Consider the following 25988-nt stretch of genomic DNA (forward strand, 5'->3'; position numbering starts at 1 on the left):
TTTGTACTCCCTACACACCACTTTTTCCCTATTTGCACTTCATACCCTATATCCCTCCAATTTTCTTCCCCCCAACATTACCATTTTCCCCCCATTCAATGATATCCCACCTTTGTTAGTATATTTAGCTAATTTACTCAAGATTTTAAATACTTTTGATAAATGTTTTGCTACTTAATTGATTAAAGAAAAACAAAGTAAAATGATGTTTATATAGCTAATTCATTTGATAATATATGTGAATAGACAAAAGAGTAACATGTTGGTACACAAGAATTGTATAATGACACACCACGTTCTTGTCTCACCGTCCCGTTTTAGAACGGCGTTACACACTTGTACTCTCTCTGTCACGTATGGAGTGCATGTGAAGAAGGTTGGTGCGAATTTTCTTAAGAAAAGAAAAAGAGAGAGAGACACACACACTCAACGACATGCCATTGTCTTTTTCCAGTCTGTTTTCTACTTATCTTCAAACTAATCATATTATTTGCCGCTAATATTTAACGGATTTTTTTTCCTTCCCTCTCTACTCTCATTCTTTTACTTCTACAATATTTATTTTACCATATTTTTAACAAAACATTTTTTTGGTATACTTTTATCCGGAAGTTTGAATCATCACAGGGATCGTCTCAATATATTAGTCAAAATATATAGTAGAGTATGTTTCGTAAACTATATAAATCATAACAAAGATTATTCGTAGTTATAAGTGATAACGACTTGACGCAATTAGTGTAACATTCAGTGTGTCATGTCTACCAAATTCGGAAACCAAGTCAAAGAAAGACTACTAAACTAGGCAATAAAGCACACAAAATTAATTTTATGATTCGAGAAGAGATTTAAACGTGCAATCTAACTGAAATTTAAATAGTGAAATACAATTGTAATTTCTTTTTAGTCAAGCGAAATTTATAAATCAAAATTTAATCTGGACAAATAAAAGGCACGCAGTACGTAAAATCTAATGAGAAACTTTTAGCCAGTTCAAATAATTTAATAAGAATACTCATCCCACTATATAAAAGCTACTAATTTTGGATGTTATAAAGGATGCCACATAGGCAAAATATTCTCAGCCATTCATTCTGCCACGTCACTGGTAACCCAGACCAACAAATCGTAATTGCAGCCCAGCCCGTTAACCGGTTTCGCTCACGAAATTGCTGTCTCCGTCTCTTTGCTGTTGGGCCAGATTAAAAATTTTTTCAGCCCATCCCATTACTTATTTCAACTTTCAAACTATTTTCTTTTGCATTTTCTATTATTTCAGACAATTTTTTATTTCAACTGTTTTCTATAACAATGTGCAAACCGCCTAAGTTCCCTTTGATCTTAAAATAGTACGCCCAAGATAACAAAACCCCCTCATTTCACACACAGTCCCTGTAAATTTCTATAAAAAACTAAATTCTACTATCAAACCCACCCAACAAATTTACTACTACCACCTATAATTATGGCCCGACCTACTTAAACTTTAAAAAAAACCATGACAATACTTAAAAAAAACACACCCTAACTATGTTCACTTCAAAAAAAAAAATTTAAACAAAATTGCCAAAAAAATACTAATTCTCATTCTTATCTATGTAGCACATGCACCACAAGATCAAAGCAATTAGGACAACACCCTCGAACCTCATCCAATAATCGTTAGGATCCTTAGGGTCTGGCCCATCACAAATCACAAAAATAAAGATGCTTTCCTAGGGACAACTTTCATATGTCTTGACATCCAGGTTTGTCTAAAATTCATATTTTTAATTATTCCAACTATATTTCAAATGATTGCTTCTAACCACTAAACACGAACAAAAAATGGAGGGGAAGGTACCTATTTCTACGTCTGACCCAATGTACCAACGCTTCGAAGAAGGAAAAATTTATCACATTAGATATTTTAATCTCCTCCCCAATAACCAACGTTACAGGCTTACCGATCAACCATACATAATCAATATCAAAGAAACAACAACTATTACACTGATTCAAGAAAACATTGCACCGATTCCTTCATACATATTCCGGCCACAACGCTACACCCAGTTGATCAGCTTAGCAAGTGAAACCAATTTCCTACCAGGTAAAAAAAAACAAAAACTCTCTCACACAAAAATAAATCCTAATTTTTTTTTCCAAACAACCAAATTATTCCTACAGATGTTGTTGGCCGCATTTGCCTCATCCAAGGAAGTGATTTATATAACCACTACACAGATTCAAAAATCATCATTGGATTACGTTTAGACAGGTACAAACTTTTTATTAAGTAATAATTGGTTTACAACTAAACAAAATCTAATACAATAATTATTTGTAGATCGAAATTGGTACGTCTAACTTTATGGGACAAGGAGGCATCTAATTTCAGAGAGTTAAATCGCATATCAACAAGGAAAAAACAAGTCGTAATCATCACAAGTATCATTCCACGGATACATGAAGGTAATAAACTAAACATAAACTTTACAAAAAACTAAATGCTAACAAATATTTGTCTTTTTCAGAAAAACTATCACTCACAGCAACACCTGGAACGCGCTTCTACTTTAACAACGAAATTGATATCATTCAACGCTTCCAAAAGAGGAATAAACTGCTATCCTAAGCCTCATAGCAAACACCACCAGTCAACTTTTAAAACATTTACGTTACCACTTCCTACATCAATTAAATTGTCACACACAAAGATTATTTTCTCATTCAAATATCGAATTCCTCAAAACTATTTATTATTCATACTTACAGTTGTTTTTTAAAAAAAAATGATCACCGTTTCGAACTTCTCCCCTGTATAAAAAAACAAAACTTAACTTATCATTTCAGAAACCAAAAAACACACAATTTTAATTCACCTGATTTTTATTAAACATGTAATCCGCGCGCAGCGCGGACGCCGGCCCTAGTAAAAATAATTTTAAAATATGTGCAAATTTAACTGGAAACAGTTAATTATTGATAATTGACAGATTAAAAAATGTAAAGAAATCTGTTTTTGCTATAATTGCGCTTGGAAAGAAAGACCAAACCATAAAAAAATAAAATAAATATAAACTTTAAAAAATTCGATTTTCTTGAAAACCTCTGCACACTCTCTCTCTCTCTCTCTCTCTCTCTCTCTCTCTCTCTCTCTCTCAGTTTCCAGATTCTAGGGTTTCGAGTTACAGTCCTTCTAATGAACCTCTAGATTCTCGGGGGCCAAATGAGTCATCATCATCCAACTCTCGCTCTCACCTTCACCACTCTCCTCCTCCTCTTCCTCAACGCCAACGCCGTAACCAACGACGAGCTCCAATCTCTCCTCGAGTTCCGCAAAGGCATCCGCGACGAATCCTCCAACAACCGCATCCAATGGGCCGCGCCAGACTCCCTCACCGACCCCACAACCTGCCTCGACGACTGGCCCGGAATCTCCTGCGACCCGGAAACCGGTTCAGTAACCTCAATTAATCTCGACCGGCTCGGTTTATCCGGGGAGCTCAAATTCCACACGCTCGCCTCTCTCCCCTCTCTCCGTAACTTAACCCTATCCGGTAACCGCTTCTCGGGTCGGGTCGTCCCTTCCTTGGGTAAAATCACCTCCCTCCAGCACTTGGATCTGTCGGATAACGGATTCTACGGACCTATCCCGGATCGGATCTCGGCTCTCTGGGGGTTGAACTACCTCAACCTCTCCGCCAACAAATTCTCCGGCGGGTTCCCGGGCGGGTTCGGGAACCTCCAGCAGTTACGATCTCTCGATTTGCACGGAAACGATGTCTACGGAGACGTCACCGAGATCTTCGCCGAGCTGAAGAACGTTGAGTTCGTTGACTTGAGCTCTAACCGCTTCAATGGCGGCTTGCCTCTAACCGTGTCCAGCATCTCCAACACTCTCCGTCACTTGAATCTGAGCCACAATGAACTAAACGGAGGATTCTTCAGCGGCGATTCCATCGGTTTGTTCAAGAATCTCGAGGTTCTTGATCTTGAGAACAACGAGATCAACGGCGAGCTGCCTAGGTTTGGATCGCAGCCTAATTTGAAGATCTTGAGGTTGGCGCGTAACCAGCTCTTCGGTGCGGTGCCTGGAGAGTTGCTGCAGAGTTCGATTCCCTTGCAGGAGTTGGATCTCAGTAGAAACGGCTTTACAGGTGAAATTGAAAATTACAACTTGTTTTATACTTTTTTCATTTTAATTATAGTTTAGGTTTATGTAATTAAAGAAAATGGATATTTCTTAGAAAAATAAACAGGAGAATATTGTAAAACGAAACAAAAATAAACAGGAGTGTTTGAGCATTGATTTGACTAGCATTTGAGTTATATGCTCTGAACCTTCTGTGCATTTATGGTGTTTTTCTTTATGTAAGTGCAGGATCAATTAGTGAAATCAATTCAACTACTTTAACTTTGTTGAATCTTTCCTCCAACGGTCTATCTGGCGAGCTTCCATCGAGTTTGAAGAGTTGTTTAGTTATAGATCTTAGCGGGAACACGTTCTCGGGTGACGTGTCCGTTGTTGGAAAATGGGAAGCTACTCCGGAGTTTCTTGATCTGAGCTCGAACAGTTTGTCAGGAGCCTTGCCTAACTTCACTTCAGTGTTTTCGAGATTAACCGTGTTGAATATTAGGAACAACTCTGTCTCCGGTAGCTTGCCTTCACTGTGGGATGCTTCTGGGGTTTCTCAGTTCTCTGTGATTGATCTCAGCTCGAATAAGTTCAGCGGATCCATTCCACAAACGTTCTTCACTTTTGGGAGTTTGAGAAGTTTGAATCTTTCAATGAATAACTTGGAAGGGGCAATTCCTTTTCGTGGCTCAGGTGCTAGTGAGCTTCTGGCTTTAACTTTTTATCCTCAGATGGAGTCGCTTGATCTCTCGACCAATTCGTTGACAGGTGTGTTGCCTGGGGAGATAGGTACAATGGAAAAGATTAAGGTGCTGAATCTCGCTAACAATAAGCTCTCTGGGGAAGTTCCAATCGATCTCAACAAGCTTAGTGGTCTTGAGTATCTTGACTTGTCAAACAACGGTTTCAACGGTCAGCTTCCTGACAAGCTTCCTTCACAAATGGTGAGGTTTAATGTGTCTTATAACGACTTATCAGGCGTAGTTCCAGAAGGTTTGAGAAGTTACCCGCGTTCGTCGTTTTATCCTGGTAACTCTAAGCTGATTCTCCCAGGTGGAACGCCAACGGGTGTGCCTGAGAAAGAACGTCGTTCGAAGCGTAGCATAATGATCGCTGTTATCGTTGCTTCGCTTGCAGTTGCTGTTATGGTTCTCTTTGTCTTGTTTGCGTATCATCGAACACAGCTCAAGAACTTTCATGGGAGGAATGAGTTTGCTGATCAAGACTCGACTAGGGACGCCAAGTCTGGACGCTCTTCTCGTCCCTCTTTTCTCAACTTCGGCTCAAATACTGGACAACATTCTTCATCTTTGAGCTTCTCAAACGCTCACTTGCTCACAGCAAATTCAAGGTCCTTATCCGGAATACCCGAACCGGAACCCGAGATATCTGAGCAGGGTTTACCCCCCACCACATCTGGACGGAGGTCTTCTTCAGGAAGCTCCCCACTATCCTCCTCGCCTCGTTTTAGCGACCAGCCTGTGATGTTAGATGTTTACTCACCCGATAGGTTGGCTGGAGAGCTCTTCTTTTTAGATCTTTCACTGAAACTCACAGCGGAAGAGCTATCCAGAGCTCCTGCGGAAGTTCTAGGTAGAAGCAGCCACGGAACGCTGTACAAAGCAACGCTGGACGATGGGCATATGTTGACCGTGAAGTGGCTGAGAGTTGGACTCGTGAGGCATAAGAAGGATTTCCACAAGGAAGCTAAAAAAATCGGCTCTTTGAAACATCCGAACATTGTCCCGCTGCGAGCTTACTATTGGGGTCCCAGAGAACAAGAGAGGCTTCTCCTCTCTGATTACATGGGAGGAGAAAGCTTGGCCATGCATCTATACGGTAAGAAGCTCTTATTATTACACCTTACTGTAAGATCTTGTTTGAGCTAAATGTAATCTCATTTCTCTGCAGAGACTACTCCTCGGAGGTATTCACCGATGTCTTTCACTCGAAGGCTAAAAGTCGCGGTTGAAGTGGCGCAGTGTCTTCTTTACCTACATGATAGAGCAATGCCGCATGGGAACTTAAAGCCAACAAACATAATCCTCACAAGTCCTGAGAACACTGTGCGGATAACAGATTACTGTATTCACCGTCTGATGAGCTCATCTGGTGTAGCGGAACAGATACTGAACATGAGTGCACTCGGCTACTCTGCTCCTGAACTTACCTCAGCTTCCAAACCCGTTCCAACGCTCAAGTCAGATGTCTATGCGTTTGGAGTGATTCTTTTGGAGCTTTTGACTAGACGTAGCGCGGGTGACATAATCTCTGGCCAATCAGGAGCCGTTGATCTGACAGATTGGGTGAGGTTATGTGATCAAGAAGGTAGGAGAATGGATTGCATAGATAGAGACATTGCAGGTGGAGAAGAGTTCTCAAAGGCAATGGATGATGCACTTGCTGTTGCAATCATGTGCATTGTCTCTGTAAATGAAAGGCCTAACATCAGACAGGTTCTTGATCAGCTTACCTCAATTTCTTCTCCTTGAGATTTATTTATTTTCTCTGTATATCTCAATGGATATCTCTATTCATCCCATCATCCCATTTTTTCTTCTTCTTTCTGGTTTTGTGTTTTTAGTAGTTTGATCAGATGATTCAAATTCTCAGGTGTTCTTACATTTCTTATTCCTATTTTGTTGATTAATTTTCCCTTCCTTGTAAAGGTAGATGAAAAACTAATCCCATTTTTTCTGACACAACATTTGAGTTTGGTTATTGATGTTTCTGAAATTTATTTCAAGATATGGACTAGATTTTGTAAGCTACAAGCTTATATTTTGCAATGTCTCTGCAACTATATTTTAGCCGTTTGTCTTGTAGTTAAGATCCGATGATCAGCGTACAACAAAAACAACAGTTTAAGAACACAACTCAAGATATAGTTCTTGTTCTAATAATTTCTTATTAGTTTACAAAGCTGGGCCAAAACCTCCAATCTCTCCAGGGCACAAGTTATTTGAGGAATATAACTTCCCTTCACCGAGTCTCCCGGCTGCTACTCTTTAGTCTTTACTAATAATGTACGTTGCATTTTCTCCATACCTTAGATACAGCATAGTCCGCCTGTTGACATGAACTGCCTCAGATTACATACATCCAGTACTTGTTGATCAAGTCAAAGGATCAAAATGAGATAATAAAACCTAGCCACAGAAAGATAAAATCTCTGATTTAAACATAAACTGTATTAAAGAGTATTCACAATGCATATAAGTGAATGATCCAATAAAACGCCGTCAAACTTGAGGCAGCTTACATTTCCATAGCATTGACTTAAAACACTTTCGAGGAATACTAGGAACAAATAAAAAAGAAATGAAAAAAAAAATAAAAAATTGATTGTTACTCTTCAAAAATAATGAAAAATAATTTTACTTTGTTATTTTCTACAGAAAAAAAAGAATCCCACTATATAAAAGCTACTAATTTTGGATGTTATAAAGGATGCCACATAGGCAAAATATTCTCAGCCATTCATTCTGCCACGTCACTGATAACCCAGACCAACAAATCGTAATTGCAGCCCAGCCCGTTAACCGGTTTCGCTCACGAAATTGCTGTCTCCGTCTCTTTGCTGTTGGGCCAGATTAAAAAATTTTCCAGCCCATCCCATTACTTATTTCAACTGTCAAACTATTTTCTTTTGCATTTTCTATTATTTCAGACAATTTTTTATTTCAACTGTTTTCTATAACAATGTGCAAACCGCCTAAGTTCCCTTTGATCTTAAAATAGTACGCCCAAGATAACAAAACCCCCTCATTTCACACACAGTCCCTGTAAATTTCTATAAAAAACTAAATTCTACTATCAAACCCACCCAACAAATTTACTACTACCACCTATAATTATGGCCCGGCCTACTTAAACTTTAAAAAAAACCATGACAATACTTAAAAAAAACACACCCTAACTATGTTCACTTCAAAAAAAAAATTTAAACAAAATTGCCAAAAAAATACTAATTCTCATTCTTATCTATGTAGCACATGCACCACAAGATCAAAGCAATTAGGACAACACTCTCGAACCTCATCCAATAATCGTTAGGATCCTTAGGGTCTGGCCCATCACAAATCACAAAAATAAAGATGCTTTCCTAGGGACAACTTTCATATGTCTTGACATCCAGGTTTGTCTAAAATTCATATTTTTAATTATTCCAACTATATTTCAAATGATTGCTTCTAACCACTAAACAGGAACAAAAAATAGAGGGGAAGGTACCTATTTCTACGTCTGACACAATGTACCAACGCTTCGAAGAAGGGAAAATTTATCACATTAGATATTTTAATCTCCTCCCCAATAACCAACGTTACAGGCTTACCGATCAACCATACATAATCAATATCAAAGAAACAACAACTATTACACTGATTCAAGAAAACATTGCACCGATTCCTTCATACATATTCCGGCCACAACGCTACACCCAGTTGATCAGCTTAGCAAGTGAAACCAACTTCCTACCAGGTAAAAAAAAAACAAAAACTCTCTCACACAAAAATAAATCCTAATTTTTTTCCAAACAACCAAATTATTCCTACAGATGTTGTTGGCCGCATTTGCCTCATCCAAGGAAGTGATTTATATAACCACTACACAGATTCAAAAATCATCATTGGATTACGTTTAGACAGGTACAAACTTTTTATTAAGTAATAATTGGTTTACAACTAAACAAAATCTAATACAATAATTATTTGTAGATCGAAATTGGTACGTCTAACTTTATGGGACAAGGAGGCATCTAATTTCAGGGAGTTAAATCGCATATCAACAAGGAAAAAACAAGTCGTAATCATCACAAGTATCATTCCACGGATACATGAAGGTAATAAACTAAACATAAACTTTACAAAAAACTAAATGCTAACAAATATTTGCCTTTTTCAGAAAAACTATCACTCACAGCAACACCTGGAACGCGCTTCTACTTTAACAACGAAATTGATATCATTCAACGCTTCCAAAAGAGGAATAAACTGCTATCTTAAGCCTCATAGCAAACACCACCAGTCAACTTTTAAAACATTTACGTTACCACTTCCTACGTCAATTAAATTGTCACACACAAAGATTATTTTCTCATTCAAATATCGAATTCCTCAAAACTATTTATTATTCATACTTACAGTTGTTTTTTAAAAAAAAATGATCACCGTTTCGAACTTCTCCCCTGTATAAAAAAACAAAACTTAACTTATCCTTTCAGAAACCAAAAAACACACAATTTTAATTCACCTGATTTTTATTAAACATGTAATCCGCGCGCAGCGCGGACGCCGGCCCTAGTCTATAATATAATGAGGGAGTTTCTCTCCTCCTGAGGTGACACGTCAGCACTTTTTAAAGGGGCCAAATTTATTTTCGTATAAGACTTACGTCGCCCTGGCTATAACAACTAAAGTCTACTTGGCCCAGTGGTATAACCTGCTCATAGTAAAGCTTGAGTGTACGGGTTTGAATCCCCCTGGCTTCCTTTTAATTTTTTTTCTATTACACCTTCAAGGCTCCTTAAGGTGTCCACGTGTGCACTTTGTGGGTCCCACCTTTAGTTTTCTTTTTATTTTTTCTTCCTTTTGTCGGGTGAGCTGCGATCTGTAACCATAATGGGCTTCAAATTTTTTTTTAGGGATTCATTGTTACCGTGCTTTGCCTCTTCCACTTCTCCTTCTCCGTTAATCTTTGACTCCAGGGACAGTGGATGCTTCTCCAACTTTTAGCCTCCCCTATCATTCAACGGGTTTCTCTTAATTTTTCGCAAAAAGCAATTATCTCAAAGCGAAAGGCAGAGAGAAAACGTTAAGGGCAGAGCCCGACCCCTTCTTCTTCTTCGTGAAAAAGCTTCTGAAGCCCAGAAAAAGGAAGCAGTTTTATATTAAATCTACTAGATTTTTCATCAGATAATTGACCCTAAAGCGAGCTTCTTTCACGTCTTCCCTTTTCATCATCTCATCGTTCCAACTCCATATCTATCACCCTCCCCCACTCTCTGTTCATCTCAAAGGTCAATTTCTTCTACCTTTATCTCTCTTTGGGCCGTTCAGATTTTTCAATCCTGTTCCGGTGATTGAAGAAATGTTCACTATATGCTTCTCAGACCGGAAACGCTCTTGATGCTGCAGAGGGTATTAGCCGTGAAGCTGAACGCCGAGGCTGTCCTGCGTCTATCGTCTCCAACGACGAATTCGACTCGGTATGTGAGATGTTGTTGTGAATCAATTTGATTTCTTACTCTGTTCTGAAGATTGTTTGCTTCAGATTTTAATACCAAGGAAACCGTGACAATTCCTCTGTTTGATCAATTACAACCGATGATTGTTGTAATAAGCTCTTAGATTTGAGCAGTTCTATTGATTGAATTTCGAGTAAACATATAAAAGTATTTTCTTTTATAACTTAATTCTTATTCAAAAAGTTGCCATATTCTTTTCTCCAAAGAACGCTATTATTTTTGTTGTATCCACTACAGGGCAAGGAGACTCTCCAGATTCTTTTAAGGTTCGTTGTCAATTTTCACTACCAATAATGCAGTTTTTTGTGTACCTTATTGTTTGTTCCTTGTCTTTTTTTTTTAAATCACTGAAGGAATTTTGGAGGTTTCTTCTTCAAAGAAACTTGGGAAACTCTTGGTTGCAACGAGTTCGCTTTGCAGTGTTTGGGCTAGGTGATTCAGGTTATCAGAAGTACAATGTAAGTGCATCTGCCACATTGTGTCATCTGTTTCACGTTCTTCTCAACATACATTTTATTTCTGGTTCTGTTTTGATGTATTCATCAATATGAAGGAAAAAAGTAGGCTTTACCGAGTAAAAAGTATACTAGCTAACTAAAGATTCCCACAACCAGAAATCTTGAGATGTGTCTGAATTATTGTTCCCTCCAAGAGAAGATTTCTCAGATGGTTCAGATCGAACGCAGCGGCGCCACAACTGATGTCATGAAGAACTACTTCATTGGTATGAAAACAATCTTTGGAACTTTTTTTAAAGTATTCCATCTATTGTCTAACTTATGATCTTTAATGTATGTGTAGGGAGTGTGTTGAGCGGTGGAGGAAGTGTGCCATCACCAAAGGCCACACCTGAAGCTTGGGTGAACATGGTCAACGAGATTCAGAAGGCTGCTCTTTCCACCCGCCTTGGGATCCCCATGATCTATGGGATTGATGCTGTCCACGGTCACAACAACATGAATGGCGCCACCATTTTCCTTCACAATGTGGGCCTTGGAGTCACCAGGCAAGTCTTTTAACTGTTCTAATCTTCATGACTAAAATTTTGTAAGGCTATTAACGTGAGACTAGCTTTAATATTTTTGTTTCTTTATTTACTTATCCTGTAGGTGAGGTGTGTTTAGATTTATGAATCCATTGTTTTTTTTGTCTCATTATGTTTTGTTGGATTTTGTTTTCATCAGGAGGCTTCAAATGTCTCTGCAGTTGCGCAAAAGAGATGGAATCTGAATGATTTTGACATTGGAAAGCCTCTTTGAAAAGGCAAGTTTGGTCACGCTTATCTTGCTCGAGAGAAGCGGGTTAGTATCCATTCACACATAACATTTGTTTTAGATCTTTACATTGTTTTTTTTCCTCAAATTCTCACACATTGTATGCAACTGTGAAAGAGAGCAACCACATTGTCTCCCTGAAGGTTCTGTTCAAGACTCAGCTTCAACAATCTCAAATTGAGCATCAGTTAAGAAGAGAAGTTGAGATTCAGTCACATCTTCGTAACCCCAATATACTCCGGCTCTATGGTAACTTCTATGATCCGGTAAAACTTAACCGCTTCTTTGCTCTTTTTGTTGACATGATCCACCTTTTTTTAGTATAACACACTTTGTTGGCTTTTGTTGCAGAAAAGGGTTTATTTGATACTTGAGTATGCTGCTAGAGGCGAGCTTTACAAGGAGCTTCAGAAATGCAAGTACTTCAGCGAAAGACGAGCTGCAACTGTTGGTGCATTCCTTTTCCTTCTGCTGTTATATGTTTTAATCAATTCTTTTGTTACTTAAGAAAAAACTGAGATCTTTATATGTTTACTTTGATAGTATGTTGCATCATTGGCGAGGGCTCTCATCTATTTTCATGGCAAGCATGTGATACACAGAGATATCAAACCAGAAAATCTGTTAATCGGTAGTAAGATCATCAAGTAGTGAAAAGACACCAAGAGAGATTTGAGAATTGATTATCTTATGAATTAAAATAGTGTTCACGGCTCCGCGCTTGCGCGGGGGCTCTGCCCCTAGTGATAATGAATTGAAAAGAATATTAATTTCTTATAAATGATGTATTTTTATGAGAACCATAAGGAATTGAATGTTCCTTCTCATTCCCTTGATCACCATTATTAAGGATTCGAAGTGAAGTAAACCAAAATCAAAGAGCTTGCTTGAAGTAAAGTTAAAGGGTTTAAAACACTTATTAGAGTGATTTTTAAGGGGCCTTGGTTAAGCAATTTTATAAGGCCAATAAATATTAAGCTAATGGGCTTAACAATATAATGTTTAGGAAATTTGATATTCTCTATCCATAAATCAGAAGATACCCTAAGAAAAAACACTAAAAGTACAACAAGGCACGTAAAAGAGGAGGTAATCAAAAAAATTCACATGTATCCCAAAATAAGAAAATATTCTGACAAGACAAGAATTAATCGTATACAACTACATCCACCTAGAGATGGCATTTTGACCGCAGCCCGCGGGCCTGGCCCGTACAAGACCCATGCGGGGCGGATTTGGGTAAGGGTAATCGAAGCCCATTTAAAAGCGGGTCTCGCGGGTAAGTGTCATGCGGGTTTGGGCTTTTGCGGTCTAGGCTCAGCGGGTCTTGCGGGGTCGACATAACCCGCGACCACTTCCTCATTTGCTGTCTTTACACCTGAAAAAAAAGAGTCAAGAGACGAAAATGGCGATCAGGGTTCTCTACAGCACGACTCCACCAACGAGCACCAGAGGAGCAGCACCACCAACCGATTCTTCTTCTCCTCGACTAAGACCACCATCAGAGCTTCTCTCCATCTTCTTTCCACCACCACTGGAGCTTCTCTCCTTCCTCGAGCTTCCACTGGAACTCTCCATCTTCTCGTCCGAAGCAAGTTGCACCGTGCAACAACAACAACAACAACATCTTCTCAAGCTCACCCCAATGAAACATCATGTTTTGCATACCCGCGGGCCAGCCCGCAATGTCCTATGTAGTAAGCGGGGCGGGTTTGGGCAGAGGTTTAAGTACCGCGGGTCACGGCGGGCTTACCCGCAAAGAACCGCCGGAGAGAGAGACCGCAGCGGGGCGGGCCAATGCGGGGCGGGTGGTACCAAATGCCATCTCTACATCCACCTTCCACAATAAATATAAATATTATCATTTTAAATAAGAAGAAAACCATAAAATTATAAAAGTTCAACAAGGCACGTAAGAGATCAAAAAATGTATTTCACGTGTATCCCGAAACTAGAAATAAAAATAATTTGTTGACAAAAAAAAAGAAAAAAAAATAATTTACATTGCCTTTTTTTTGAAACCCTTTAAACAGCCTCTGTGCAAATAATTTACATTGCCTAAATTTATTTTGTTGGTCGAAAAGACATTACCTAAATTTCTGACAAGAAATAACCGTCTCCTACAAAGTACATCCACATTCCACTAAAAAAATAATGTTATTATATAGAGAAAATCAAAACTGGTCTATCTGAAATTATCTGGAAGGCGCTAAAAAAATGGAAAACGGCGACGAGAGCCCGGTGGTTCTGATAACGGGATGCTCGCAAGGAGGAATCGGCCACGCGCTGGCACGTGAGTTCTCAGATAAGGGATGTCGAGTGGTGGCGACGAGCCGTTCGCGGAGTACGATGACGGATCTGGAGCAGGATCCGAGGTTGTTCGTGCAGGAGCTCGATGTGCAATCGGAGCAGAGCGTGAGCAAAGTCATGTCGAACGTTATCGATAAGTTCGGACAGATCGACGTTCTTGTCAACAACGCAGGCGTTCAGTGCGTTGGACCTCTTGCGGAGATCCCAATGTCCGCCGTGGAGAATACATTCAACACCAATGTTTTCGGTATTAAAGATTTGATTTGGTTACCCAATTAGAGTTTCTAGTGCTTGTTTGTGAATCATTATAAATTTACAATGTATAAACTAGGCATCGGCATTTCGGAGGCATTTCGGGTATCAGTTCGGATAATTCGGGCTCGATCCTAAGATACATTTACTACCTGACTGACCTATTTTGGTTCGGGTTCTGTTCATATAGTTTTGGGTTCGGTTTGATCCGGATAGTTAAACTAAAAACCTAAAATACCAGAAAAAATTGGTTTTCATTTGGTTCGGGTTCGGTTATTTCGGATAGTTCGGGTAATTCAAATAGAATATCGTTTATTTTGGATAAAATATCGAATAATAATTCAAATAAAAATCTCGGATATTTTGGATTACTTTGAATATTTCAGATAAAAGTAAAATTGTCTAGATATTTTCGGTTAATTCAGATACTTTATAATAGTTTAGATTTCTTCAAATATTTTTAGATACTTTTAATAGATTTTTAAATTATATATATATATATATATATATTTAATTAATTAAGTTATATGGATACATAATTAATATTTTAATATATTCGAATTCCGTTCGGTTTTCGGTTCCGGTTTTTTTTATCCAGGCCTAGTATAAACGTATGCTATATAGAACTCGGAACACTTTCTCTTGTTGTTAATTTCTCTTTCCTTGTGTTAGTAAGTTCATTTCCATTGAGAGTTTCTAGTGCTTGATAGTGAATCACTAGGATGTGTAAGTCATGGAACCCGCACACTTGCTCATGTTGTGGGTTTCTGTTTTAGTGGTTCGAGTTGGCTTATTGTGTCTCATTGTTTTAGTAAGTTAGGAGAAACATTTAAAGACTTGAACTTTATGGTAATGCAGGTTCCATGAGGATGACTCAAGCAGTTGTACCTCACATGGTGTCTAAGAAGAAGGGAAAGATTGTCAACGTTGGGAGTATCACTGTTATGGCACCAGGTCCATGGGCAGGTGTCTATACAGCTACCAAAGCTGCTATCCATGCTCTTACCGACACACTCAGGTTCCGGTTTCAGCGTTTATCATCAGCATGTTGTATATCTTGATGTTCATAAGTACTGTGTAGTTGTTCAAGTTATCCGGAACCTGGTGGTCTTGTTTTTTTCAATTGTATGTAATGGTTCCTGCTAAACGCAGGTTGGAGCTCGGCCCCTTTGGCATTGATGTAATCAATGTTGTGCCAGGAGGAATACGAACGAACATAGCAAACTCAGCTGTAGCAACCTTCAACAAGATGCCAGAGCTGAAACTATTCAAGCCTTACGAAGAAGCTATCAGAGAGAGGGCCTTTATATCACAGAGGATGAAGCCAACTCCTGCAGAAACATTCGCTAAAGACACCGTAGCTGCAGTGCTAAAGAAGAACCCACCTGCTTGGTTCTCTTCCGGCAGATACTCAACTCTCATGGCAATCATGTACCATATGCCCCTCTGGTTCAAAGATTTTGTCCAGAAGAAGGCTTTAATGAAAAAGGACTAGACAGCTTCCGGTTTTAAAGTCTCTCTTTCTCTCTTACGATAACGAAATGTAAAAGATTATTCAGACTTGATAATGTAATCTTATGTCCTCATGCTTGAGTAGTTTAAGTAGGAAGATAGTGGGAGACTTAACAGCAGGAATGATTACATTGTCGTAAAAGCTTTGTGATACAGAACAAGGTAAACGATTCTACACTCAAGAGGAACAATATTTCTCTACTTTGACTCGACCCAACAAATGTATCAGCAAACCACATTATAAAGGGTCAGAAGACTCAGAACTATTCTAAAAAGCTATATCACTAACAGCATTCTAGTTTTTTAAGAGTGGTGTGGAGCTCCATAATACATTATCCCAGATGGCTGAAAAGTACCTTGTTGAGGAGGTTGTTGTTGTTGTTGAGCTGAGTTGGACTGAGGCTGTTGATTACCTATCATATGCGGTGGCGGTGGAGGCGGCGGAAGTCCAGGTGGCATTAATGGAATGTTACCAAAGCCGTAAGGATTGTTCATTACCGGTGGATTCATGAACTGTGGTTGTGGTTGTGGTGGTGCTGGATTAGGGATCACATGGTACTGACCTTGACCTTGACCTTGTGTGGCGGGTGTCTGGTTCTGGGAGTTGTTGTAAGAAACCGGAACTGTGCTCTCTGATTTGGATAGACCGGAGGTTTTTGTTGCTTCAGCTGCGAATGAGGAGAGAACAGATTGCATGATCATATGGGACGAGGTGGATGCTGTGAGCATCGCAGCTATAGAAGCAGGCGTCATTTTTGATGATTGGCCGTTGTTGTCAGTTGAGACTGATCCTGGAGCAACGGTTGTTGGTTTTGGTGCATAATCCTCATCCTTGAGGCGTTTCTGCATGTTTTGAGCTTCTTCTGTTTGTTCTTGTGCCACCTAACAATAATAAAAATGGTTCATGAGCTTTTAATTAAAGCTTAGATGCAGTGGGGGATTCAAACACACATACCTGAATCTGAGCTTCAAGATTCTCCAGTTCAGATTCCTGACACAAACAAGCAAAAGAATGAAAGATAGCTCACAAGAGAGTGTGAAAAATCAATAGTACCTGTTCGCGTAGTGCGTCTTTAAGCTGGTTGACAAGGGAAGTCCTACTCCCTTGAACAGATTTAAGCTTCTCAATGCATTGTCTCAAAAGGTATTCTTCCTCTTCCAATTCTTTAGCCAGTGATTCTCTCTTTGGGTTGTCTTTGGCTGGTGAGAGATTATAAACATATGAACTCACTGAATTTAGAGATAAAGAGTGGGCTGGTAAAAAGTAAAAAGCAGATTGTTACCAGTAGAGCAGGCTTCTTCAACATCTTTCTCCATCTTCCTGATTCGTTTAACTGCAGACTTGCATTTACTCATCTCAGCTTCTTCATTCGAGTTTTCCGCAACAACCAAGTGATAAGCTGATGCTATCTTCTCAGCCACACCTCCTCCACTTGATAGTTTCTGCTTATCAAAGCAAACAAAAAAAACAACTTTAGTGAGATTTGACTGATGTTTAGTGTTTGAACCATGGTGTTTAGTAGTGATTTACCGTTCTGGAGGATTTTGAATCCCTGTCCCTCTTTGAGGATTTAGATCCTCGAGGCCTCTTTTTGCTGACATCAAGGGGCAGAGGACAATCTTCTCCAAGCATCACATCTCTAAGATTCTTCGAACGTGATCCAAACACTCTTCTATCTTCCCATATCTTCACCTACAATACAACATCATATCAACAGAGTATCTCAATTAGCAGAAGACCATTCTCAAGAACCTAAAACTAAATTCATCCAAACATCAATCATTAAGGTAAAGAGAGAGAGTCTTACCAAACGCGAGACGACGCCTTTGCCACGATCATCACCCTGAGAGACAATATCTTTAACAGCCTTAGGAAGAACATTCCAAAACTCTTGCACGAACTCATTCCCCTGACGCTTACTGTTCTGAAGAATATCATTAGCCAAATACAAAAGAGGCACTTTCTGAGCCATCTCCGTACTGTGAAACTGTTTCTCCCATGTCGTCACTATCAGCTCAGCTTTCACCCGGTTGAATATACACCAATGCGACAGAGCTTTACCCCCCAAAAGAAAGAGTTCAGAGAATTAGCAAAAAAAATTAATCACAAGATCTAAGCAAAAAGGTTTAAACTTTATATGCAAAATAAATTAAAAATTGAAGCTTTTAAAATGATTGGGAAAAAAAGAAAGGAGGATACTTTCGATGGACTGTTGAGTGCTGTTGAGCTTGGCGAGCTTATCGATGAGGATCTCTTCGCTGAATACAGTGCTCATTTCACCAGACGACGGATTTGGGTAGAGCTGGAAAGATTGTGGGGGAGGAGCGAGGACGGAGAAACCCTAGAACAGTGTGACCGAAGGCGGAAGCAAGATTGGGAATGCCTAAAACGACAACGTTGTGGATCGAAGAGAAGAAGAGAGGACAGTTTGGTTTTGTTTTTTTTTTTTCTTTTGGTCAGATGCGAGATGGGATTTTTATTTTGTTTGACCTAAAAATTGTTTTCTTTTTTGATAAAATATTAAAATATATTCCTTCCATTTTATATGTAAGAATGAGATTTTTTTGTTTGTTTCAAAATGTACGATGTTTAAACATTTTCTATGTGATTTTAAGGAAACTATCTAACCAATTATAAGTTATATAGTTTTTTATGTTTGATTAATTTTTTTTTATAATTTTTATAGAGAAATACCCTAGGATAGCTCTTTTTTATAAATATATTTTTATCTTAGGGTTAACTAATCTAGACTTAAAATTTAGAGTTAAAGGGTGGAGTTTTGGAGATATGATTTCAAATTTTAAAATAAAATAATATTAAAATTTTTAAAATAAAAACGGCTATTTTAGTCATTTTCTTTCTTGTAGTTATTTTTTGACAAAAACTTAAAAATTGCTACTTGAGAGAATTGTCCATTTTTTTAGTGATATATTTAGAAAACATATAATTGTCCTAATTCTTGTGCTTTTAGTTATAATATCATAGTATAAAATTTTGTTAAATATAAAAGAAACATACTACTTGGTATTATACTTAGATAAAGTCGTGCATGGGTATCCAATCCATATCATTTCTATTATCATCTTCATCTCCATGTTCATGTCGATCGGCTAAGTTTGTAGAAATATACTAGATAATAAGCAAATGCAAAATAGAGAAAATAAAATAAAATAATAATCATATGGGAGTAGATATATTCAAGTACGAGTTTAAAATCTTTGTTCTATATTGTTACTAGTACTCAAACGTTTGTATTTACACGGATTAGAAGTTAAAAGTTCACTGCCAAAAAAAAACAAGACTCTCCTCACTCAGTGACTTCCTGATCCATTTCACGGTGGCCTTGGCATTTCACAAGCTGCTCTTGAGCCTCCGACAATCCTCTGATCACTTCCTCGTCTTCCGGTGTCTCTTTACTCAGTATCTCGTAGTCTCTAATCGCCGATTCCCAATTCCCAAGCTGCAACCACCAAAAAAAAACATTAAGGTTGTATAGTATTCTAAAAATCAGTTTAGACTACGGCTAATTAGTCATAAACGAAATAACAAGCCTCTTATAAAATGTTTAATTACTATCTAACGGTTTTTAGAACATTAACTTCATATTAATGTTTATGCTACTAACACAAAACTTCATTTCAACACATTAACCCACACTACCTTAGCGTTACAATCAGCTCTTCTCAGTCGAGCCTTGGTGTACGCAGGACGGACGGTGAGTGCTGCAGTGCAATCCTCGACCGCTCTATCGAACTTGCTCATTTTGGACAGACATGCTGCTCGGTTACATAACAAAACTGAGTTTCTCGAGTCATGGTCTAACCCTTCACCATAAGCTGCGCTAGCTTCTTGAAACCGTCCAGCTTTGAAGTAATCGTTGCCTTTAGACCGCGCAGCCATAACCGCCTGCGCACGCCGGAGAACCATGCTTACTTCCCTGTTATTCCCATCAAGCTTGTTCGCTCGTTGAATCGCCTCAACCGCTTCTCCAAATCTGGTTAGACAACCGGTTAAACCATATCAAATCATCTCAACATGGTATAGAAACTCGGACAGAACAAACCTTCCGGAAGACATATGAACCTGAGCCCATACGACCAAGAAACCAGCGGAACTGATGGTCCGTAATATTTTGTGCTCATTTCCACATCCAAAACCGGACATCTAGACATAGCATCATCAGCCTCTTGATGTCTTAAGCTCTTTAGAAAAGCTTCTGCTTGCAATGCATATACATGAGGAGCTGCATCAGCTCCTGAACCTATGGTGTTTTCCGTTTCTTTGATAAGAGTGTTCCAATCACGCAATCTTTTGGCTTCAGTGCATTTGTTGAGAAGTGTCTGTACCGTCTTGGCCTTTAAAACGTCTTCTTGATCTGCTTCGGGACCCGAATGCTTGAAATGATATATCGAGTTCTCCACCTCTCCTAACCTAATGGTTTAATTTCAAGTTTATTATGATAAATAGATTAATAAAAAAATAATAATAAAGAGATAACTTGAGTAACAAGGTAGGTTTTTGGTGAGATTAATTACCTGAGGTACAAGTAAGCCAACCGATGTTGAGCTTTATGGTAATGAGGCTCCAATCGTATTGCTTCTTTACATTCAAACACTGCTTCAAGGATCCTCCCCAATGCTGCTAATGCAGCGCTTTTGTTGCTACGATACGCAGCCTTCTTTGGATCGATGGCTATAGCAGCATCATACAATGCTAAGGCCTCTACATAGTTCCCGTTCTTGTAATCTTCGTTTCCCATTGTCTTTAACGTTTCTGGATCCATTCGTGTGGATACCTCCCTACACAAAGTTCCTGACTGTTCTTGGTTATCTGAAACCGATGTTGGTGCAACTGATGATGTTTGTCTTTCTTCTTTGTTTTGAACATTGGTTTGGTTCCCAACCGCTGCTGTGCCAGGCTGCTTCAAGTTCCCAAGATTGCCAAACAACATCACATTGCCTGAAGATGCTCGAACCATAGAGCCATTAATCCCTTTGGCTTTCTGGTTGTCTATGATCATACTCTCTAGCTCACCGGATAAACCGATAGCTTCCTTTGGAACCTTCCTCGCTTGTTGTTGGACCGGCTCCAGATTGTTACTCTCTTGTTGATTCCCGTTATTGTCTAAATGTTGGTTATTAGGGTTTTGATTGGGTGAGGGGTTTGAAATAGGTCTTTGTGTCTGATCCGGTAACTGGATCGGCTCAGGTGAAACTTTGTGTTCTTGAAGCTTCTTGGCGTTTAATTCAATACCTGGAGATTTAGTGAACTGAATATTAGGGGTGCAGGCTGTGGAGGCGTTGCTGCTGCTCATTGTGCTTTTATGACTACCATTTGTAGCTGTAGATCTCTTGGACCTTAAGCCACATCTACCAACAAGACCCAACAATCCACAACGCCACCTTTTCTTCACCTGACTCTCTGCCATTTTTTAGGCCGCTAGATAGAACAAAATACGTCGATGAACAATAAATCAAACCACTGGAAAGGGTTGATATAGGAAGATAGAAATATATGGTATTATGAAGAAGAGAAGGACATCAATGTTATGAGAAGAGAGGAGAGGGAGGAAGCTTTTTGTTGTTGCGTGTTCTCTTCTTGAATCAATAACTTTACATAAAATGGCATTGTCATCAAACTTTTTGATCAAACTAGGTTAAGATTAAGACAAAGAAAAAAGAAGAATGATATTTTGGTTTCTCTTCAAAAATCGATGTCAATTTTTCAATGGAATTTTGGTGGTGGGGGTTTGTCTTCTGTTCTTTTCTCTCTGACAATTCTTGATTTTTCCCTCTTTTTTTGGCTCTTCGTTTACTTTTTTTTTTCTATGGCTATCGCCTGTTGATTTTGTAAGAGAAGCGTTGTTTAGTCAATATTTAGAAAGAAAATGTGAGACGTCCTAACAAAAAGAAGTCCGAGTTTTTCTCGACCTGATTCTATTTTACGTATCGTTGTGAAAGCATAATATCAAATATCTTGGTGAAACCAACGTTGAGTTGGCTTAGTAGTAAAGGGGTTGCGGCTGTAACTTCCGCCACTTGGTTCAACTCACGGTAGGAGGGACTATTTACAATGCTTGGGTTCCCGGCAAAAGGTGAAAACACCTTTTTTTCATACAAAAAAAAAAATATCTTGGTGAATAGTAGTAATCAAGCTCAAAAATATGGTATTAAGATAATAAAATTAATATATAGAGTTACCTGATGCATTCTATCATGATTTACAGCATTTGGCGCGAAGGAAATGTAAAATCTTTGCATCGATAAATGTTATTCCTGTTGACATCATTATGAAGGTTGATTGAGTAATGCGTAGTTGTTTAAGCTCTTTTATCTCTGATGTCAAAACTCATAAACCTTTCTATACATTTCCTTTTCTCTTCATGTTATATGGAGCCTTTTTATCTAGCTCTTAATTTTGTAACACAAAGTGCTAGACTTTTTTTCTGTAACACTCACAAAGTGCTAGACTAATAATCCAGTTTAACATTAAAACCAATTTTAGTAAATCATAAGATTAGTATATGTGTTGAATATAGTAAGTAAACTAAAATCCAGGAAGGAACTTGATTAAAATATATACAGAAGGGCAAATAAGGCAATTAGTACTAATACCTAAACTAATAACATAATCTTAGCAATAAACAAATCTTAAAACGAGTGGTTAACTAGCAATTACGTTATCCCTTATGTAACCAGCGAAAATAAAACATTTCGATATCATAGATCACTAGTACGAATCAGAACTTTGTGGGCTTTCGTGTACACTCGTACATTACATTGAACTAATATGTTACGTATCAATACTTTTTTCCCTTTACTTTATTACTAAATTATTATTCATGTCATTATTCTCTTTTAGGTTAAGAGAAGGAATCTGCCGACTTATTACTAGAAAGGAGATCAGAGAAGGGTTTTGTACGTTTATGTTTCAATAGAGTCCACATGGGCTGAAGTAGAACCAGAACCGGTCCTATAAATCTTAAGGCTACAAGCCAAAACAAAAAATATGGCTGAAATGAAGCAGAGGGGTTTCAAACTCACGACTGGAATGTGAGACTATAGCCATGTAGACCACTAGACTAACACAGATTTTGTGAAAAAAGTGGCCGATATTTTAGTTATTATCAAGACGGCCAGAAGCTCATGCTTCATCTGCTTGGGCTCAGGGCCGTCTCTGAGTAAAACACACGTGCGGTGTTTGGCTTGATGCACAACAATATTCAGACAACTCATATCACATATAGTTTCAGGTAGTGTACAACACGTCCTATCCGATTTATTGGTGGCTAAGTAACTCTCATCATCCGTTAGATACGATAATTCAGCTCCATACGAAGTTAGTGATTCAGTCGCTGATATATAAAGATTTTTTTAAAAAATATTACATTACTGTTAAAAATTTATAAACCACTTGACCCGCAAAAAAGTCCATATGTTTAACCAAAACACAATGTTAAATATTTTAGAAAGTTGCATAATTTGTTGATAATAAATCTTTATAAAACCTGTATTGTGACTTGGTATGTATACTGTATTAATTAACAATCTTAATACCATAAATGTATAAAATCAAAGAGTACTAATTTCTTATGATGTTTAATGATGAATCTATCAAAGCCAAGGTGGTGCCACTTTATTCAGAATATATTAATTCAAAGCTTTATTGATTTTTTTCTTCTCCTACTCAAATATTTCAAGCCTGAAACATATATTCCATTTGTTTCATAAAGAATGTCATTTTAGTTTTTTTTTTATTTTAAAATAAGTATCATTTTACATTTTCAATGCAAGTTTTCACATTAAATCACTTTTTTGCCCTTTTAACCAATAGATGTTTAGTTAAATCATTTTTATTTAAATAGTTGTATGATAAATAAGGGTAGATTAGTATATTTTGTTAGTTTATTAATCTGCGTGAAATGCGTATAAGTAACACTTATTATGAAACGAATTGAATATTAATTAATCCATCTATTTAGTAAACATAGATGTTCTCAACCTATGCTATTTAATAGTGGTTAATACTAGTATTAATTAAACATTTTGTGTTATTGATATATGCAACCTTCAATTAACCATCTAAATGCGACGGAACACATGAATCTTCCTAAAAAGGTTCCTTTCTGAAGACATCTTCGAAAGCAAGAAAATAATTTATTACAGATCTGTTAAAAATAGGATGTAGTACTAAAATGATTATTGTTTACATTAAGTGTACTTTTTGATTCAATACTAATATTATATATACTTAGTATTAAATGTGTATTTAGTATGCAAATGTGTCTTGATACATTTGTGAATTGTGTCTTGATACATTTGTGAAATGGTATACTTTAAATGAGTGTTAAATTTTTTAAGAAAAATGATTGTAACTACACAAACAAAGTGCCATTCTACCATATGTTCACACATTCCGACAAAACTAATGTATTAAAAATTACACACACTGTATAAATGACATAACAACATCTATGAACTATATTATGTATACTGTTAATAATAACTTAACATCATTTCAGTAGCTAAAAGTGTATCAAACTTCAAATTCAGAAAAAAAATGATAAAAGGTGTCAATCAGTCTTCAAAAAATGGACGATAACACATATAAAATATTAAAAATAAAATACATAAATTAAATATACAATTTCAATGTTATACAACATGAGTATATGTCAAAACATTATTATAGAATGTCAGATTTTTCAAATTTGATATATTTCTAGATAGCGTAGTAGTATTAATGATGTTGTAGACGTACTATAAACGATATTATACACATGATAGTTCATAGATATCATCATGTAATTCAAATAGTTATTAATTTTTTGTTCAAATGTGTAACAATGTAGCAACGTTTATATTTGTATAAGTAGTTGATATCTACTCTTTATTTAATTGCTTGTTTTCTTTTGATTCAATGCATCTGTTAACCTTGGCCAATAAACTGCACATATGTTTCAGATTAATGAGAATGAGATTATTTAATTTTGTTTAGTAAACTATCTCTTCTAGCAATAAATGTATGCCTCATTTTAATAGAAATTGATACAGCTAACATATGTAGAAGAAACAGGATATAGGTTTTCTGAAAACATACAAAATATTCATATTACTAGGTAATAACCCGCGCCTTACGCGGAATGTGATTATTAGTTTTGTTATTTTTAATAAAAAAGACATTAAATCTGTTTAATCTGGATATTGGTTAGGTTTTACGTTTTTATTTTATTTTATTTTTAATAATCTCCTAAAATATAACTATTATTTTAAATTAATATTTATTTTAGTTTATTCGGTTAAATGTTTGATTTTTTGGTTTTTTCCGGTAAAAACCAAAAATTAATATTATTTGTTTCTTTTTCATATTATGAATTTTAGATAGTCTTCATGTCGAACCAATAATTTCATATTATAGTTTTTAAACATATAATAGTTTAAGAAAAAAATATTAAGACAAATCATTTCACTACAATTTGGTCGGTAGTGAAAGACGCATTAAGAAAAATATTTCAACTTTCAAAAAATTAGATACTTCAGTTGTGGTGAATATTTATTTATAAGATGTTCACATCAAGGTGCACATGTATGTAAAATACTTAGAGCACCCGCAATGGTGTTACCCAAAAGGAATCCATAGAAAAAGTGTATTTTGATTTTTAAATATTATTTTTTTTCTTTTTTAGATTAAAAAATAATAATATCAACCAATCGCGGATCGCCACATGTCGTGGGGACCCACAAATAGTGCAAGGATTCACTAAGAAAGAGTCCTTATTTAAGGATTTTAAACTTTTGATGGGTTCCACTAATTATTTAATTTTTTTTTTTAAGGATTCCCCCTTAAGGATTTCCATTGCGGGTGCTCACATCAAGGTGCAGATGCATGTTTATGTAAAAAGTATATAAAAATAGTTGAAAAATATATAAAGATATTGTTAATTAATATTAAATGACATTTTTGTTCAAATAATACATAAAAGATAAAACTAAAACTAATTTAACTAAAAAAACTTGATATTAGTCATTTTTCATATAAAGAAAATAAAATTATATCCGTAAATAGGGATGGACACATATCAAATATTTGGATATTTGGAAGCATTCTTGTCGATTCGATCTTTAGCCACCTAGATATCCAGTGACTCTGATATCCAAATGTTTTAGAATTTTAAAAAATATCCGATTTGATTCATAAATAAAATAAAATTTTAAAAATAATTTAAATAATAACATTTTATTAACAAATAAAACATTAATAACCTTTAAATTA

General features: G+C 37.0%; 3 protein-coding genes, 2 long non-coding RNA genes and 1 pseudogene across 6 annotated transcripts; 3 read left to right on the forward strand and 3 right to left on the reverse strand.

The window, feature by feature from the left end:
* Positions 1-2260: 2260 nt before the first annotated feature.
* On the reverse strand, positions 2261-2949 carry LOC125596775. Its single transcript, XR_007331231.1, has 2 exons — positions 2756-2949; positions 2261-2670 (listed from the first exon to the last, which is right to left on the reverse strand). It is a non-coding gene; the product is annotated as an uncharacterized LOC125596775 (long non-coding RNA).
* Positions 2950-3090: 141 nt separating this feature from the next.
* Positions 3091-6827, forward strand: LOC125596772 (probable inactive receptor kinase At5g10020). The gene is made up of 3 exons (XM_048771828.1): positions 3091-4142; positions 4367-5959; positions 6032-6827. The coding sequence occupies exons 1-3, from the start codon at positions 3212-3214 to the stop codon at positions 6610-6612; spliced, it is 3105 nt and encodes a 1034-aa protein (XP_048627785.1). The 5' UTR covers positions 3091-3211; the 3' UTR covers positions 6613-6827.
* Positions 6828-7506: 679 nt separating this feature from the next.
* Positions 7507-12108, forward strand: LOC106383355. Of its 2 annotated transcripts, XR_007331233.1 has the most exons (7): positions 7507-8258; positions 8329-10139; positions 10233-10328; positions 10605-10633; positions 10721-11091; positions 11169-11907; positions 11993-12092. It is a non-coding gene; the product is annotated as an uncharacterized LOC106383355 (long non-coding RNA). The 2 variants fall into 2 exon arrangements; XR_007331232.1 differs by having other exon boundaries at positions 7507-10139; positions 11993-12108.
* Positions 12109-13728: 1620 nt separating this feature from the next.
* LOC125596776 (short-chain dehydrogenase RED1-like) lies at positions 13729-15789 on the forward strand. Its single transcript, XM_048771831.1, has 3 exons — positions 13729-14198; positions 15062-15221; positions 15356-15789. Exons 1-3 carry the CDS (start codon positions 13859-13861, stop codon positions 15696-15698), a joined length of 843 nt encoding a protein of 280 aa, XP_048627788.1. The 5' UTR covers positions 13729-13858; the 3' UTR covers positions 15699-15789.
* Positions 15790-15800: 11 nt separating this feature from the next.
* Positions 15801-18170, reverse strand: LOC106430436 (regulation of nuclear pre-mRNA domain-containing protein 1A-like). The gene is made up of 7 exons (XM_013871229.3): positions 17916-18170; positions 17524-17771; positions 17247-17408; positions 16999-17158; positions 16770-16915; positions 16671-16706; positions 15801-16597 (listed from the first exon to the last, which is right to left on the reverse strand). The coding sequence occupies exons 1-7, from the start codon at positions 17989-17991 to the stop codon at positions 16019-16021; spliced, it is 1407 nt and encodes a 468-aa protein (XP_013726683.2). The 5' UTR covers positions 17992-18170; the 3' UTR covers positions 15801-16018.
* An 831-nt stretch (positions 18171-19001) lies between these two features.
* LOC106443075 lies at positions 19002-21694 on the reverse strand (annotated as a pseudogene).
* Between the last annotated feature and the right edge of the window lie 4294 nt (positions 21695-25988).

The sequence above is a fragment of the Brassica napus genome, unplaced genomic scaffold (genome assembly GCF_020379485.1).
Source record: "Brassica napus cultivar Da-Ae unplaced genomic scaffold, Da-Ae ScsIHWf_128;HRSCAF=227, whole genome shotgun sequence".
NCBI lineage: Eukaryota > Viridiplantae > Streptophyta > Magnoliopsida > Brassicales > Brassicaceae > Brassica > Brassica napus.

Bases quoted from the DNA above. Each gene is read 5' to 3' on its own strand.
- LOC106430436 (XM_013871229.3), bottom strand. From the start codon at position 17,991: ATGAGCACTGTATTCAGCGAAGAGATCCTCATCGATAAGCTCGCCAAG. The intron at 17,409-17,523 runs GTAAGACTCTCT...GTTGTATTGTAG, and splicing joins AAGGCGTCGTCTCGCGTTTG to GTGAAGATATGGGAAGATAG. The intron at 17,159-17,246 runs GTAAATCACTAC...TTTGATAAGCAG, and splicing joins ATTCAAAATCCTCCAGAACG to AAACTATCAAGTGGAGGAGG.
- LOC125596776 (XM_048771831.1), top strand. From the start codon at position 13,859: ATGGAAAACGGCGACGAGAGCCCGGTGGTTCTGATAACGGGATGCTCG. The intron at 14,199-15,061 runs GTATTAAAGATT...ATGGTAATGCAG, and splicing joins ATTCAACACCAATGTTTTCG to GTTCCATGAGGATGACTCAA. The intron at 15,222-15,355 runs GTTCCGGTTTCA...TGCTAAACGCAG, and splicing joins GCTCTTACCGACACACTCAG to GTTGGAGCTCGGCCCCTTTG.
- LOC125596772 (XM_048771828.1), top strand. From the start codon at position 3,212: ATGAGTCATCATCATCCAACTCTCGCTCTCACCTTCACCACTCTCCTC. The intron at 4,143-4,366 runs GTGAAATTGAAA...ATGTAAGTGCAG, and splicing joins CAGTAGAAACGGCTTTACAG to GATCAATTAGTGAAATCAAT. The intron at 5,960-6,031 runs GTAAGAAGCTCT...ATTTCTCTGCAG, and splicing joins CTTGGCCATGCATCTATACG to AGACTACTCCTCGGAGGTAT.